The sequence below is a fragment of the Camelus dromedarius genome, chromosome 5 (genome assembly GCF_036321535.1).
Source record: "Camelus dromedarius isolate mCamDro1 chromosome 5, mCamDro1.pat, whole genome shotgun sequence".
Lineage (NCBI taxonomy): Eukaryota > Metazoa > Chordata > Mammalia > Artiodactyla > Camelidae > Camelus > Camelus dromedarius.
In genome coordinates, this window is record NC_087440.1 from 13,692,437 (window position 1) to 13,710,268 (window position 17,832).

Genomic DNA, 17,832 nt, shown 5'->3' on the forward strand with positions numbered 1-17,832 from the left:
GTCGCCCTCTTACCCTGCCGAGGGCTCTGGTCTCTGTCCGTGGGTAAGGCGCCCTAGGGGTGGGAAAACCGAGTGCGAGAGGCTGCTTCTCCGGACCCGAGTTTCCTGTCGTCCAGGGGTCGCTAATCAGCCCGCATCTCCCGCGACCCGCGCCTCTCAGCCCCCTCCTCCTGAGCCACAGGTGGATTTGCCCACAGGGACGTGGAAAACGCAGACACGGGCGAATAATAGGATCCATAATCTGCCCTCTCGGGAGCCCCTTAAACGACTCGGCACGGAAGCTAGGCCGGCGCCATAGTCAGGATGCTTTCTAGAATTCCTGGGTCTTCTCAGAACGCCTGCACGTGCACTTAAGCTCATCTGATGCCCGAAGCCGCGGCTGCCTGTGCGTGTGGCCCAGGCCTCACCCGTAGTAGCTGAGGGCTCTTGGGAATCCAGGGGTGCAGTCACAAGCTCTTTACCCACATTTATAGGGTATACAGTTTATTTAAAAACAAACAAACAAAAAACCTTTCTCACATACTCCGACTCTAGGAATCACTGTAGAGCATTCCTCTGAAACCTCCTGGTCTCCTGTCCAAGGGCTCTGCCCCTTTTTTAGGAAGGCCAGTATTCCCAGTAGGCGCCCGGAACCTTCTGAGATGAGCTTGGTTAATTATTTGGATAAAAAGTGTGAAAGTGTTGGCCCTTTTGAAAAAAATCTATGTGAATAGCCATAAAGCCGGATCGTCCTGTACCCCAGTGGGGGAAATCTTTGGTCACCAATATTCAGATGGATGAGACTAGAATTCATCCGTGTCCTCTGACACAAGCCCTAGCTTTATAGTTTAAATGACACTTTGGTTGTAGATATAAACGATTGTTGTAAATAATTTGTTTCAATGGTTTAGGCAAACTTTTTTCTTCTACTTTGCTTAATTAGTAACAGTACAGAACCAAATTTACCAAACAGTATTTCCCCCTCTAATGTGTTTCCATTAACTAGAGTTCTGTATGAAAAATGTTTGAATAGTTTTAGCAGTGAGGCTGTGAGCCATCTGATATCCAACAGTCCTTCTTAGGTCTTCAACTTACTGAAGGTAAAAGAAAATTCTGGAGCAAAACTGTTCTTGGAAGATACTTTGGAGGACAGAGAAAATTGTTGATGAATCCATTTTAAGTAACAATTTTTCCTGAAGCAAAAATACACGGGTGTGAGCACCCCTGTCATCTAGTGCCTCACACCACAAATACCTATTAAATACCAACTAGGTACCAGGCACAATGCAGGGAAACTGACATGCATGAGTTTTCTAGAGTTGAGCTTGGGTGGACAGAGACTCTGACTCAGAGCCAGAAGGAGCCTTCAGGACCATCTCTACCCACTTTGTGTCCAGGTTGGCTCCTGAGCCTCTAGGCTGCCACGTCCCTTCCAGGCGGCCAGTTAGCCTCCACTTTGTCAATTCCAGAGGTTGGAAGCTCCCTGATTTGTGTAGCTGCGTGTTTAGGTTTTAGAGAACTTGCATTGTGAAAGAATTCTTCCTTAAACTGAGACAAAACCTTAACCCCTCTCCCTTGCTCCCCTACCACTCCCTCCCACCCTCCTGAGTCCATAAAACTAGCTAACTGGCCTAAATCAAAGCTTGAGACTGGGGCCTCTTGGCCTTATTGAACCCCCAGGAGTACTCTCCCTGCACAATCTTAGCCTCACAGTGTTTTAAAACAACCTGGAACCCCTTTCTGCACTCAGAGGCCAGTGGTGACCCTGCAGCAGGATGACAGGTGGGCTGTACATTCAGGGATCCCTGTGTGACATTCACCTCCTGGTCTGCAGGCTGCCCCACTCACCCACTTGACACTGCTGTCACCTGCCTGGCCCTGGTTTCATCGCCTTCCTGTATGGAAGACAGGCGTATTAACTCCCATAAAACACTTGTTTAGCATTTTCTGTATATAAAACATTTTAGGAGTGCTCACATCTGTATATAAACATTTGTTTAGCATTTCTGCTTGGGGGAGGTTAGAAATTTTTTTTTTTAAAGTGATAGTCTTTCCTCTCAAGGAGCTTTCTGATTCGTGAGAAATGAGAAATATCAAGTAATTCAATCTGCTGAGGCCTGGAAGGCCTGGAGGAGCCCGCTGGGCAGTAGGGTGGGGAATCGGAGAGTCCCTGCAGCCAGAGTTAGGTCAGGGCCTTATACTCCAGTGAGGATCTTGAGTGTGGGGGTGGGGACTCAGGGTGGGGGTTTAGGAAGTCAAGTAAGCCAGCAGTGCTCCGAGAACTCTGTGCCTGTGTGAGAGAGTCAGGTAGCTGAATTTGCAGGCCATCCTAAGGGTCCAGGAAAGAATTAGGGGTGCAGTATTGGAGATGGAGGGAGGAGGCGGAGTCCACAGAGCATGTAGAGGTGGGTGAGGAGAGACTGCACTGGGGTGTGTGAGGGAGGCGGGTGAGCCATAGATGACCGAAGCAGGGTGGTGCTGCTGACAGGGACATCACGGGGAGGAGATAGCAGGGAGGTCCTGAGGCAGGTTTTGTACCTGCAGGGGTGGAGGTGGTGAGGGGGCATCCAGGGGTCAGTGGTCTGGATGGTTGGAGGCCTGTGTAGAAGATAGGCCGGGAGTCTTCTGCCCAGAGGCACTAGTCAGAGCCCAGGCACTGAGAGCCTCATCAAGGGAGGGAAGAGGGCCAAGACAGGACCATGGGACTCTGTCTATTCGGGGGGAGGTGGGGAGCAGAGTGGCCCCAGAGGGAACCATCACAGGGAGGAGGAGACAGGAAAGCTGGCATGGGGCCACAAGAAGAGGGGCTCTGAGAAGGGGGACTTCTGGGAGGAAGTGTGTTGAGAGTGGTTGCTGCCGGTTGACGTGTAAAATGACCCAGCCCTTTTCAAAAGCTATTTGGCAACATGCCTTAGAAATTTTCAGAGCATTTGACCCAGCAGTTCCACTGCTTGAGATCTCTCTGAGAAAAACCAGCCTAGATATCCTGTGCTTGAGCCCCTCTGGAGGCCCCCGTCACTTTTGGGCTCACTGACCAGCCACGAAGTCCCACCTCTGCACGTCCCCCTCCCATGCCTGCCCACTCCTATCTTGGCTCCTGCCGCCCTCAGTGCACTCCTGCTGCTGTGCCACTCCATGGCTTGGCGCACGGGGCTCCCTCTGCTTGAAATATCTGTCTGCTCTGCTTTCCAGTGCCTGCACCTTCCAAATTCAGTTTGAGCCAAGTGCCTCTTCTGAGAAATCTTTGCCTCTTCATCCAGGCATTTTTCACGATGACTTGTACCAGCTCCTTAACTCTGTCTCCCCTGTTGACCAAGAGTTTCTAGAGAACGGGGAGCAGTGGGGGTGCAGTAAATGATGTGTGCATGCCTGAATGAGTTTTTCTGCTCTCAGAAAGAGCTACAGGCATGAAGAAGATAACGATGATGGTTACTGTTATCTCACTGAGTACTTATGTGCCAGATGCCATCCTCAGAACTTCATGAGCTTTATCCTCACAATGTCTTGCCTTTATCTGAATAAACAATGCCATGTGTTAGATATTGCTGTCTCATTTTTACAGATGGCTCAGGTTAAGTAAGTTGCCTAAGTTTATATAGAAGCAAAGGAGCTAGGGTTAAAAGCCTGTGTTCTTAATACCTCCCACTATCACCACCTCTATCATCTTCCTCTTATTCAGGGGATCTGACCTTTTCCCAACACAGAGGACTTGTGGAAAGTCCATTCACTTCACAGCTGCCTCCCTCAATATCTGGTTATTTATCAGATTATTCCTTCTAATAACTAAAATGGAACCAACCCCAAATATCCAGCAAGAGGGCTAGAGTTGAGTGAACTATAGATAGAAGAATAGAGGAGTACATGAAGCCATTAAAAATGGTACTTACGAAGAGTTCATAACAACATGGGGTGATGTTTATGTTATGTGGAAAATGAGGGCACAAAAATGTATCTGCGTGTGATCATCAATATAAAATAAGCAAACAAAGGGAGAAGACCATGTACGTAGCAATTCTGCAGTCAGTTCTACAGCTGCAGGGAAGTCACGGAGGATGAAGGCTGAGGAAACGTCATGAGACTGGGCCACCAGGAGGTCCTTGGCGTTGCTTCTCTTTCAGTAGAGCTGTGAGGGACGGAGGGGCCACCTGAGCATGGTCACAGGCTGAGGGAGGGAACCAGCAGAGGACCTGAAGATGTAAGAAAGACACCAGGCATGGAATAGCGTCAGAGGGGAGTGGGAGACCTGAGGCTGGGTGGCAGGAGTGGAAGACGTGGAGGTATTGAGAATGACATGTGGGCAGGACTGAGAGTTTGGGGAGAGTGACAAGACCATCCACTTTTTCTCTTATAGCATCACTCCAGCCCCTTCACCGTCAAGGCCACCTTCCTCTGGGTGAATTTCAGTTCCTAAATGCCCATCTTAGCCGCACTGTCCTCTAGGTCTGGTCTGCTCAGCCAAGGTGCGGCGGGACTTGTGGGGCCGCAGCCTCCCGTGAGCTGCTCTCAGCGCGGCGCTGAGTTAGTGCTCTGTTTCAGTGGAGCAGCTGCATGCTGCCCCGGAGTGCGTGTGCCTGGTGCCTGGGGTTAAGTCTTGGTTCCGCTGTTTACTAACTGGGTAACACTGAGCCAGTTACTTAACCTCTCTTGAGTGTCCACACCCATAGAATAGATTTAAATCTTACCAGTCATTGTAGGGATTAAATAACCTGTGTAAAATCCTTAGCATAATACCTGACACACAATGCTTAATAAAGGTTAGGGTTTTGTTTTTTTTTAATATTGATGCTATTGTAATACAGTTAAATTTTGGTATCTAAATATTGGACTTTACATTTATTCCTATTAAGTTTTCCATCTTGTTGTTTAGTGTTTAGTGTTCTGCAGCTTGTCAAAGCCTTTTTGAATCTTGATTGCCTTTACTCATCTGTCATCTGCATGTTTGATATACATGTGTTCTGGTTCTTTCTCTAAGATATTGGTGAGAGTGATGGAGGATGAGACAGCAGCTCTAAAGCATATGCCTTCTAGAGACCGTTCTTAAGTTCCTCTTTCTCCCATCCAAGTACTAACCAGGCCCGGCCCTGCTTAGCTTCCGAGATCAGACGAGATCGGGCGCATTCAGGGTGTATGGCCATAGACTTCAATTGCTCTTTCTAATTAATCATCACTCAGGTTATGACCAGTTTTAGCCACAGATTCACAATTATATTATCCTTCATCCATCTGTTTTTCTTCCTTGTGCTTGAGGATCTCACAAGACATCTTCACAGAAGGTCTGCTGCAACTCAGATGTGCAAGGTCAAGAGAAATGCAGCCAGGGTCTCTGTCTAAAATAAGGTCAAATTCAGTTTAATAACTGTCCATTTGGCTATTACAAGCAACTTTTAGAGTTTTATATTTCATTAGCCACCCTGGAAAATTAAGTGTATCCACTGCATTACATATGGGTAGTTCAGAAGAGTAGGAAAGGGGACATAAAGACTAAAATACCAAGTTTAGTCTTTAATTGGTGGAACTACTGGGAATTTGAATTTTTGTTCAGTGGATGTCTATGCAGTGCTAGCTATGGGAAAATCATACTGGGCTCCAGGGCACAGAGACAGGGCTCTTGAAGCTCACTTGCTAGTAGGGCAGATGGGAAGTTACCCGAAACCTGGGGAGGGGGCAGAGAGAGCTCTAAAGAGGAAGCAGCCAGTCCTGCTAGGAAGGTGGGGGGCTGGGGAGCACTGCACAGGGGAGTCTTGAGCTGACTCTTGACTGCTCAGAGCAGTCTGCTCGCTGGTGGGGAGGGGAGGGGTGGCAGGAACAGAAGTACACAGCACAGAACCAAGAGGAGCTTGGCATGTTCTAGACACTGCTAGTGGTTTGGGTGGCAGCAAGCAGAGGGTGGACTAAAATGAAGGAGAGGCTGGAGTAGGAAACTGGCTAGGACAGCGGCTCCCCAGGCCTGGGTGTTCCTCACAATCCATATGGGGGTACTTTTAGAGCTTTCATCTTGCTGGTCCCCACCCTCGGAAATTCTGGTTCAGATGTGGGTAAAGGAATCTGTCCACAGAAACTTGGTGCTCAGCCTGGTTGAGGAAGCACTCAGCAGGCTGTGGTCCCTAGCAAGAGGGGGAGCTGACAGATGGCCATGGCGTTGGGGGGGTGGCTGGGCACACAGGTGAGACCTGTTTAAGACGTAGGCTTTCTAGCCCTGATGACCGTTTGGTTGTTGAGGGTGGAGGGAAAGAGGGAGGCGGTGCCCAGCACTGTCCCAGGTTTCTGATTTGAGGGGCCAGAGAACTGAGGAGGAGGACTGGGTGTGGGACAGGCATAGTGATCACTTGAGCTTGGAGTTTGTGTCAGAGGACATTTAGGGGCTGATGTCTGGGAGACCATGGAAATGTGGTCTAGACCCCCTGAGACACCTGGGCTGGAGGCATTGATGGTGTGCAGGCCCCAGCACAGTCACAGAAGCCGTGGGAGTGGATGAAATGCCCCAGAAACAGCCTGTCGTGAGGAGAGGCCGGGAAGGACCTTGGGAGTCTTGAGAGGAGGCTGGGGAGCCGGGAGGGCCCTGAGGAGCGAGTGAAGAGGAGGAGGAAGAGGGCTGACCCAGCCTGCGGAGACTCCCTTCCGGTCCAGAGAGGCTCAGAAGAAAACTCCTGTCATTCCACACTCCATGGAAAGTCTTCAAGCCATTTCTGTGGCCGATCCTGTGGACCCGTCAGCTAGGCGGGTGACATGAAGAGATGCTGCTCTCATCTGAGCGTGTGGGGTGGGCGAGTCCGGCTTTTCCTGAGGGTCAGTCCCCCTGAAGCCTTCACCTCATTCCTGAGCCTCTTGGGGCTTGGATACACCAGGATTTCCCTCCACGAGGGAGGATTCCCAGGAAAGCCTGGGAGGCGGGCCTCCCCTCTCTCCTGCAGGAGGCCCCACAGGAAGGAGCCACCCTGGGGAGGTCATATGAGAACTAGTCACACTGTTTGTCTAAATGCTGCAAAGTTCCTCTCCCTTGGGTTTGAAGTGTTGCCTTGTGGGTTGAGGAATGTGAGACGGGAGGGAGGGAGGGACTGAATGGGTGTAACTTAGGTGGAACCGGGTAAACTTAGGTATGTTTACTTACCAGGCTGGGTCTCGGCTGCAGGGCCCTAACTGGCTGACAGCCTTGCCGGCAGAGACACCAAGGCTGGTGGGGTGCGGACGGCCTGGGGAATCCAGGGCTGAGGAGGCCACTGTCTTTGTGCCAGAAGAGAAGCAGACTTCCGGTTCCATATGTCCTAAGATAGTAAATGCTACTTTTTTGCTAAAATAGACCAGCCTGTGCCCTGTCAAGTAGATGGTTGCAGTTGAGAGTTCAGGCTTGTTTCAGGGCCAGTCTTACTCACTTGACAAGTAGTTCAAAGGAGGAGGCCCAGGCCCTGGCTCTGTGGAGTCCCAGCCTTTGAGGTTCTCTCTGTGGTGTTCAGTGAGTTATTGACCCCTCTGGTCTTGAATTTGGGGATCAGTAAAACAAAGGGCTTGGTTTGGCTTGGTGACTTTTACATCACTTCTTAGAGCTCCAGGCTTCCATGGAAGGGCCTGAGGGACCTCAGCTGCACAACGTGGTGGGCTGCCACCATTTCATTTGAAGTAAGCTTTCGGTGGCTTTAAAAAGAGCTTTGACAGACAACTTGAAGTAGACAATTTCCTGGGACCCTTTCAGCTGTAAAATTCTATAGTGGCCAATTCTTGATAAATGGGATCTTTCCAATTATCGTAAAAATATTATCCCATAAAAATATTAATAAGTTTTAGCTTTATGAGATTAGCAATAAATGTTTTCAATAGCAGACCTGAGATAGAAAATGGGAGCCTTTTGTCCACAAGTCTGTGTGGAGTGTGGGTGTGTGTGTCTGTGTTGGTGAGGCTTCTGTCCACCTGTTTGCACGGGTGTGTGTCTCTGAGTGTATGTCAATCTCCCACCAGGTCATTCTTCCATTTTCTCTCCCCCTCCCTCCCTCCCTTTCTCTCACAAATATGACTCATCCCATGCCACATTTCAGTAAGCTTCCTGCTCTTAGCTAGCTGTCAAGAATTAACCTAAGGGGTCATGATTGATATCCAAATGATGATAGACATATATTGTTTATTTGTTTAGTGAGGCAACTTATATTAACTAATAGATTAACAGTTGTGCTCCTCAACTTTGTCCTAGTACTGATGCCCCGAACTTTCCTTTATACTTATTATTTCCTCCACCTTATTGTGAAAATGTAAAGTCTACAAACAAGTTGAAAAAATTTTACTGTGAGCATCTGTCCCACTACCTAGATTCTAGCAGGAATGTTTAACCATATTTGTTGCATCATATGTTTATTCATTTTTTTAAACATTTTTTATTGATTTATAATCATTTTACAATGTGTCAAATTTCAGTGTAGAGCACAATTTTTCAGTTATACATGAACATATATATAACTCATTGTCACATTTTTTTCGCTATGAGCTACCGTAAGATCTTGTATATATTTCCCTGTGCTATACAGTATAATCTTGTTTATCTAGTCTATATTTTGAAATCCCAGTCTATCCCTTCCCACCCCAAGCCCCCTTGGCAACCACAAGTTTGTATTCTAGGTCTATGAGTCTGTTTCTGTTTTGTATTTGTTTTGTTTGTTTGTTTGTTTTTTAGATTCCACATATGAGCGATCTCATATGGCATTTTTCTTTCTCTTTCTGACTTACTTCACTTAGAATGACATTCTCCAGGAACATCCATGTTGCTGCAAATGGCATTATGTTGTCAGTTTTTATGTCTGAGTAGTATTCCATTGTATAAATATACTACATCTTCTTTATCCAGTCATCTATTGATGGACGTTTAGGCTGTCTCCATGTCTTGGCTATTGTACACAGTGCTGCTATGAACATTGGGGTGCAGGTGTCATCCTGAAGTAGGGTTCCTTCTGGATATATGCCCAGGAGCGGGATTCCTGGGTCATATGGTAAGTGTATTCCTAGTCTTTTGAGGAATCTCCACACTGTTTTCCACAGTGGCTGCACCAAACTGCATTTCCACCAGCAGTGTAGGAGGGTTCCCTTTTCTCCACAGCCTCTCCAGCATTTGTCATTTGTGGATTTTTGAATGATGGCCATTCAGACTGGTGTGAGGTGATACCTCCTTGTAGTTTTGATTTGCATTTCTCTGATAATTAGTGATATTGAACATTTTTTCATGTGCCTGTTGATCATTTGTATTTCTTCCTTGGAGAATTGCTTGTTTAGGTCTTCTGCCCATTTTTGGATTGAGTTGTTTTTTTCTTATTAAGTCGTATGAGCTGCTTTGTTTATTCAACTTTCTACCCTTCTATCCAGTCCTCAGCCAGTCTTATTTTTTGAAGCATTTTAGGCTAAACTGCATACATTAACACATATAGTCCTAAATATTTTAGTATGCGTATCAGGAGTTCCATATTTATTTAGTTCTCCGTGTAAAACTTTCAGACAATGAAATGCGCAAATCTTAACTCTGCATTCTCTGAGGTTTGAAAAGTGCTTAACACCTATGTAACCCAAACCCCATCAAGGTAGAGAATGTTGCCATTGCCCCACGAGATCCCTTCCACAGCCTCACCTACCCCCAGAGGCAAACTGTTCTGATTTTTTCCCCCCACATTCTATTTGTTTTACCTGTTCTAGTCCTTAGTTTAAAGGACTCGTGCAGAATGTACTTGTTTGTGTACAGCTGCTTTGACTCAGCCTAATACTTTGGAGATTCCTTCATGTTCTTGCCTGGTTCAGTAGTTGATCCTCTTTATTGGTAAGTAGTGTTCCATTGTATGTGTATACCACAGTTTTATTTATGTTTTTGTAATTCATTCTCATATTAGTGGACATAGTCTGTTTCTAGGTTTTGGCCGTTAAGAATATAGTCACTATGAACATACAGGGACAAGTCTTTTTGTGGACATACATTTTGATATTTTCTTTTTAAAATCATATATTTTGATTATAGAAGTAGTAAATGCAAACTATAGGAGATCATAAAACTGTAATGAAGAGAAGTAAAGTGTCATAATTACTGCCCAGAATTTTTTTTGTAACTGAAAACTCCTGAAGCTACACTGTCTCAACCCAAATGAGTATTTCCTCCTGCTGGAAAGGCACCAGCCGACCACCGGCCACATGTTCACCTGGTGCATGTCAGGTCATCATTTGGTTGTGACGTTTTCCCTCTCATCTGGTTGTGACGTTTTCCCTCTCATCTGGCAAGAAGCAAAGATTCACAAAGGGTATTGCTTGTGACTGTCCCCAGAGTCAAGGATGGTGCCTGGTGAAAATTTAGTGCCCAGGGACTGTACTCGGGAGGATGGCAGGCACTTAGGCACAAGTGCAGGCTTTCTCTCCTAAAGCACAAGAGTTAACAATTACCTTCAGAAAGTCCATTTGTCCCAGTGAGGGACAATGCCAGAGAACCAGTATTCCTTTGGGCTGTAAGGATGTGGAAAGGAGAAGCCACTCTAGGTGCAGGCCTGGACTGTGTGCTCATCTCAGCTCTGCCCCTGGGGAACTTAGAGACCCTTGGGCTGGTTTTCTCTGGGAAATGAGGGTTAGTTGCTGGACGGCCTCTTAGGCTTTATCTAGATCTGGGATCCTGGGCTGTTGAGCCTTTGAAATTCAGGAGCTTTCCGAGGTGCTGCTAAATGTCTCCTTGTGAGTGCTTCCCAGTTCCTGTTACTTTTGGCCTGGTTATGTTCCAGGACATCAGGGCATCCTGTAGGGGTGCCCCACTGACAGAAGCCGCTGTTGTGTGAGCAGAGAGATGCAAATATACACACGCACACATGCGGCTCCAGGTTAGAGACTGGCTGGGTCAGTAGGAAGGCCATGATGACTGAGGGGATGCCTTACCCTCTCAGTAACCCAGCATTGTGCCAGACATATACATACTCGATGACCGCAGGAGAATGTGGGATGTGGGGTCTGGGAGAAAGTGCGAGTGGTCCGTGCCTGATGCTGGCAGCGTGCATGGAGGAGAGACGTGAATCATGCGACCCTGTGACAGGTGCGGTGTATGGACATGGCAGTCACCTTGTGTTCATCTCGAGCAGCACTCAGATGCCACTGTGAGTTCTGGAGAGTGAGCCTGCTGCCTTCCCAGTGTGTGAGGGTGGGTATTAGATGTGTGCATTGGTCAGCGTGGGCTGCCAAAACAATATAACACAGACTGGGTGGCTTAAGCAATGGATGTTTATTTTGCCGTAGTTCTGGAGGCTGGGAAGTCCAAGATCAAGGTGTTGGTAGGGTTGGTGTCTGGTGAGGGCTTCTCCCCTTGGGTGCAGACAGCTGTTTTCTCATTGAATTCCCATGACCTTTCTTCTGTGCACGCAGGTGGAGAGAGTGTGTGTGCAAGCTCCCTGGTATCTCGTCTTATAAGGACAGTAATCCTATTCTATCTGGGCCTTCTGACATGGTTTAACTTTAATTACCTCTTAAAGACCCTGTCTCCAAATACAGTCACATTGTGGATTAGGGCTTCAACAAATTAATTTGGGGGGACAATTTAGTACATAGCAATGTGGTTCTGCTAGGGACTTGTACACAGAACTAAGCCAGGTGTGCTGATTACCTGTTAGGAACTGAGCTCAGGACTTCTGCATTTCCCACGGCGGGAATCCCTGGCTACTGGCCAGTGTGATAAGACTGTGATAACGCTGCTTTAACAATAACTTCTTTAGCATTTTGCAAAGTACTGTCAATTACACTATCTAATTTAAGCTCCCCACAAACCCGTGAAGTAGGTATTGTTGTGCCCATTTTGGATGAGAAAAAATGAGGCACAAGAAGTTAAGTATGTGGCCCAGAGCCCAATTGTTCATCAGCGGTGAAGCAAATCCCTCTGCTCCAACTCTTGTAGACAGTACTCAGATCTTCCCATTAACGGGCTCAGATTTCCTTTCCACTCGCAGGCTTCCTGTTTGCAAGATGAATTTAGGAGGCTTTGGGAAGTTAGTTGTGAAATAAGCAGCTAGGCCTAGTGCATCGCAGATACGCTAAAGATGACCTCATAAGCAAAAGTGTTCCTAATGCGTTTACTGACCTAGTGGACAGAAAGAAATTTCCCTGAGTCTAATTATCTAACAATTTGTGTTTCGTTTTTCAAGTGCTGAAATTAATCCTGTCTTATTCTGTTGATCAGTACAACAGGGTTTGGATTCCGGATCCTGAAGAAGTTTGGAAGTCTGCTGAGATAGCAAAGGACTACAGAGTTGGTGACAGAGTCCTGCGACTCCTGCTGGAGGATGGAATGGTGAGGGTCCTTGGTCATAGCTACCATGATGTCGGAAGGAGAAACTGGGGTGTGTGGGGGCGGGGACAGGCAGGTGTTCTCCATGGGAGCAGCCCCGGGGAGGGCACAGGAACAGGGCCCTAGAATGGCCAGCTGGTGCTATGGATCCACCCATGTGTTTATGCCACGCCCCCTTTCCTCCCCACACCCCGCCCCCACCTCACACTGCTGGAATGAAGACATAAAGTGCCCGTCTCTGGAACAAGATGCAGTGAACAGGTCTGTGCCCTATGCTGTCTTTCTGTGGATTCAGCATCGTTGAGAGAATGCTGGAAAATGATTAACATTTCGGTTTCATGGGTCTCAGCACAGAGACAGGGAGAAGATGAAAAACTTGGAGAGGAAGTAGTTTGAGCCCCAGACATAAACTGGTTGAGAAAAACATCAAGATGGGAAGAGGAAGAGACATAGAAGAGAGAAATAGAAAAACAGGGAGGGGGGATGTGGGAGGAGAGCGGAAGGAGAGAAAGTCAGTCTGTGGATGGATAGGAAAAGGTAAGAACTGGGCCCTCCAGGAGGGCGCATACTAGGGCAATTGGGGGAGTGACAGGAGACAGTACAAGCGGACAGGAATACTCAGCTGTGTGTGACATTATGAGGTGCCTCTGTGTGTGAGGTGAGGGAGAGGTGAAGGACGAGCAGGAAGATGGCATTTGTCCCGGTGGTGGAGCATGTCTTGAGGTGTGCCTGTCAAAGGCTGGTCATGGCTTTCCATTACCAGCTTCTGCAGATTTTGCCTCTGCTTTAAGTTATCCATAATGAGTCTTCCTTTCCCCATATAGCTGTAATGACATCCCCCTGGATCCAGAGCTAAGCTGACCTTATGTTTTTAGAATCAAGCATCTGGATGCAGAGCTGGACAAAGGATTCATGATCCATCTAGATGTCAGAGTTAGTCCAGGGAATATCACATGAGTATTAAAACGCTGAAATTTCCAAGACATGGAAATGGTCTCTGTAGAGACAGGATACAGTGTCACCAATCAGACTGTCCTGGATTTAGGAGTCATTTCCCGAGATCCTGGGAAGGGAGACAAATGTAGCAGTTAAGGGCATATCCTATAGAATCAGACTATCTGGATTCAAATCCTGCCACAGCCATTCACTTAGTTTGTGAAGGTGAGCACCTCAGCTTCCACGCATGTGAGATGGAGTTAGTAACAGCAGGCACACAGGGCTGCTGAAGATGAGATGAAGTAATCCCCAGGGCATGTGCAAATGCAAGGGACAAAGCAGAGCGGCTGCTGTTGCCATTTAGCCTTTCCTTTCCCATCAGAATCTACTTGGGGCATTTATCAGGTACCTCCTGTGTGCAGTCAGGGTTCTGACTCGGGATCAGGTGGCTTTGGGGAGAAAAATCTCAAGGCAGCAGCTGCAGTGGCAGTTTGCTGCTTTAGTAATCTGAGCTAGGCTTCAGGTGGTGACGTTCCTGGCCCTGAACCAGCTGCCCAGAGGAGAAGCGGGAGAGGCAGTGAGATGGCAGGCAGCCAGACTGCTCTTTAACTTAACCCTTTGTACCATGAAGGACAAAGCCTACTTTGTGTAAGAAGATGTCACCTATGTCTCTACCTGTCAATCTCATGTTCTTCACATTCGAATTTTCTCCCCCGACCCACACCAAGACTGTCTCTCTCTCTCCCTATCTGTTTCTTTCACACATAAAACACACACACACACACTCACACACACAGTGGTTGAACTGGAAAAGGAGGTTGTCAATTTAAAACAGGTAACAGAAAGACTCAGAGGAAGTAAAAATTATGTATGAGCAGCACTTTATTCTCAAACATGTGTAGGGTAAGAATATCCTGCTTGGGGCAGGTCCATAAACATACGTGCATTGATAATGAGCAGGCAGCTGCTGTGAGGACTCGTGCGCAGATGTCCTGGATTGCCCTGAGCTGCTCTCCTTATGCAAAACAGAAAAACCAACAAACCAAACCCCTGTCAGTGTTGACAGGAGGCATCATGGCACAGGCTTGAGTCAGCCAGACCCATCTTACCTGTGTGACCTTGGACAAGGATCTTAACCTCTCTGAACCTGTCTCTGTCACTGTTAGGGATGTCATGCCCTCTGTGGAAAGAAGTTTTGAGGAGCAAATGAAAATCCAGTGCTGAGTTCTTGTCATTGGGGCTGCAGAGTGGCATCTGCGTCATCTCATCCAGGACTAGGCATGGAGAGGAAGGCCGCCTGGGAAGGAAGGGAAACAAGCCTGCTGGGTGACGTTGCTCAAGTCACTTCCCCAAGCTGTGAAATGCAAGTGAAGGTAGAACAGGTGGTAAGAAGGTCCATTCATGCTCTGGCATCTGGAAGGCCCAGTCGTCTGTGGTATCAGTACAACAAGGCACGCTGACCTCTCCTTCACTCTGCTCAGGCAGCTACTTAAGGAACACACATTGGTGGAATCAGCAGAAGAGAGGCCGTGCTGGGCATGTTACTCAGCCCAGGGCTGAGGATGGTAGAAATAGGCAGCCCTGTAGGGGAGCTGTGAGCCCTTAGGAACACGGGTGGCTGCGGACGGGCATCACCTGCACCGGGGGCCTCTCAGAGAGACCACCGCATGCACGGGCACCTTTAGACACTTCTCAGCACCAAGCATGTCAACTTTCAATAGAGATTGGGCAGCCTTAGGGCTTCAAGGGACCTTTGATAATTGTGTCATTTAGCAGCATAATGCTGTTTCCAAAAGAAAAACTTTCACAGCACCCAACATCTACCCACGTACAAGCAGAGCCCCTGGGGTAGAGCTGGGTTCCCGCCTGTGTGGCTTCCCTGTCGCCCCTCATTGAGCCTTCTGTCGCTCTAAGGACCCCTGATCTGATCCAGCTAGTCTTTTCACAGTTGAGAGGACAGAGGCCCAGAGAGGGTGAGTGACATGCCCTAGGACCCACAGCCAATACCCTGATCCTCTGGCACCCAGAAGTCAGCCATGAAGATTATGTTCTCATTGCTCTACACAAATTTGTTTTTCAGAGTGTCAAGGATCACTCCAAAGAGGGCTAGATAGGAAAGAGGACAGTGATTCAGCAGAAACACCCAAAATCTTTTACTTCTGAAACTGTAACTTGATCTTTGTCCACAGGAGCTGGATTATCCCATTGATCCAGAATCTCTGCCTCCACTTCGGAATCCTGACATCCTCGTGGGTGAGAATGACCTCACGGCCCTCAGCTATCTCCACGAGCCCGCCGTGCTCCACAATCTCAGAATCCGCTTTGCAGAATCCAAACTCATCTACACCTACAGTGGTAAGTGATTCCAGGAGAGCAGAAGTGACACTGCAACTTAATGTTCGCTGTCTAGAGCATCCCAATTACGTTTTATATGATACTTATGTTAGAATCGTTGGCTTCTGTCAAAATGAGTGATCACACCTAGACATTTGCTCAAATTTATACCTAAATGTTATAGACATTTGATCTTAGGGAGGTTGTTCCAGGTGGGAAGAATCTTCAACGAGAACTAAGGTTGGAATACCAAGAAAAATACATGCGAAGAAAGCTTGTGTTTGAGTTTCTTGTTGGATTGGATAAATTTATTACTTATTTGGGACAGTGATATTACTATGTTTATACTAAGAATTGCAAAAACTTCTCAGTTTTAGGGCATTGCCATCTGTCATCTCATCTTAACCTTCAGAGTAGCCTAGAAACGTTGGTGGCATCTGCAGGGAACTGATATTTAGAGCATTAAGTGACCTGCCCAAAGTCACACAGAAGGTTTAATAAGTGACAAAGCTGGGGTTTCTCAAAAGAACCTAGAGAAAGAGGTGACAGCAAGAACCCCATCACTGCATCCAGCATCTTTCCTCAGGAATCATCCTGGTGGCCATGAACCCTTACAAGCAGTTGCCGATATACGGAGATGCCATCATCCATGCCTACAGCGGCCAGAACGTGGGCGACATGGACCCGCACATATTTGCCGTGGCAGAAGAGGCGTACAAGCAGATGGCCAGGTAGCCTCCTGCCAGACAGACCTCCCTCTCACTCTCCCGACACTCCTCCTTTGCTGGACCCTCACAGTGGAAGGGAGACGTCTGGCTTGGTTTCATAAAAAGTGTTCATTTTACTGAACTCTGGGGGCTTGGTAAAGCAGACTGCCTGTACCGAGTAGCAAATGACTGTTGTATATACCTGACCTGCCTAAACCAAGTTTCCTGATTTTTTCCCTTCTAGGTTGTCAGGTTGGTCCTATTAATCCGGGAATCAGATGCTTCTCTTCCAGTGTGTTTGGTTGGGAGAAAATTGATTTATTCTCCCCTTGGAGGTGTTTAAGCTTTTTCACTCATCCAAGGCAGGAGACTCAAATGGTAGATGAGCACAGGTTTTAGCTGTAGGAGATCTGAGGTCTTATTCTAATTTTACCACTTGGTGTTTTTTTTTTTTTTTTTTTTTTTTGTATGGCTTTGGGGAGTTCTTGTTTTGCCAGCAAACGTTTGTTACAAGCCTCCTGTGGCCAGGCACTGAGCACACACTCCCACACATCATTGTGGGTGCCCTCGGAAGAGCCTGCGATGAGGATGCCTGAGCTGTCAGATGACTGAGATTTGAAGCCATCCACCCAGGGTCGCCCAGCAAGAGGAAGGCAGAGCTGGAATCTGTGCTTAGATTTTTTGACTCCGCATGTAACTTATTTTCCCCATAACTGTCCTATTTTGGCTTCAATGTCCTAACCTGTAAAAGGATCTTTGTAGAGCCTTAACAGTTTGCCAAAGAGCTTTCACAGACATCTGTCGCCTTTGAGTTGTGCAGCACCTGTGACGTCAGCTGCCATCATTGCCCTTATTTCACAGATGAAGGAAGACCTGAGACACAGGATCTGGATCTGCTATGATTTACAGCACAGCCTTCATCTCCCTCAGCTTTAGGGTCATCTGTGAGCTAGATGCTCCAGCTCCATGCTCCACTGCTTATAATCAGGAAAAATAATGGTGGTTTAAGTAAGAGAAGTGCATGGTTCTGTCCCCTAGAGAAGTCTGATGAGCAGTCCGGAGCTAGCATGCTGTCTGTACCAAGTCATCAGGGACCCAGTGCCTTCCACTTCCCGATCCTCGGTGCTCAGCCCTCTTCTCTCTATTCTAGGCAACAGAGTGTCCCAGGGGAAGGGTGTGCCCTCCTGGTTAAGGAAGGCTTCCCAGAAGCCCCACAGAGCACTTCTACTCACAGCTCATTGGCCAGGAGCTCCTCACATGACCATGCCTAGCTGCAGGGGAGACTGGGACATGTAGTCTTTCATATGGGCTGCAACATGCCCACTAAAAATTGTATCCTAGTCCCTAAGAAGCAAGGGGGAGGAGGAATGCTGGGTAGAGAATTACCAGTTAATAACCCATAACTTGGGACACCCCGATCCCACATCCTCCGTCTCAGCAGGTGTCCTCCGTGCCTTGATGCACCAGTCAGGCCACAAGGGGCTCTGACTCCCTCTCCTTTGCAGACACGAGAGTCTGGGAGCCAAGCAGGCTCTGCTCTTGAGGACACTAGCTGGACCCAAACCTGCCCATTCCTACTCTGATGCTGTGACTAATGATGTAAAG

At 47.6% G+C, this 17,832-nt stretch overlaps 1 protein-coding gene across 1 annotated transcript in view; it reads left to right on the plus strand.

Annotated features, from left to right (window-relative positions):
- MYO5C (myosin VC) overlaps positions 1-17,832 on the plus strand; it is a 91,164-nt gene that overhangs the window by 327 nt on the left and 73,005 nt on the right. Inside the window, exons 2-4 of the mRNA XM_031453041.2 lie at positions 12,143-12,253; positions 15,376-15,541; positions 16,107-16,251. Coding sequence (XP_031308901.2) covers positions 12,143-12,253; positions 15,376-15,541; positions 16,107-16,251 — 422 coding nt within the window. The remainder of the gene's footprint in view (positions 1-12,142; positions 12,254-15,375; positions 15,542-16,106; positions 16,252-17,832) is intronic.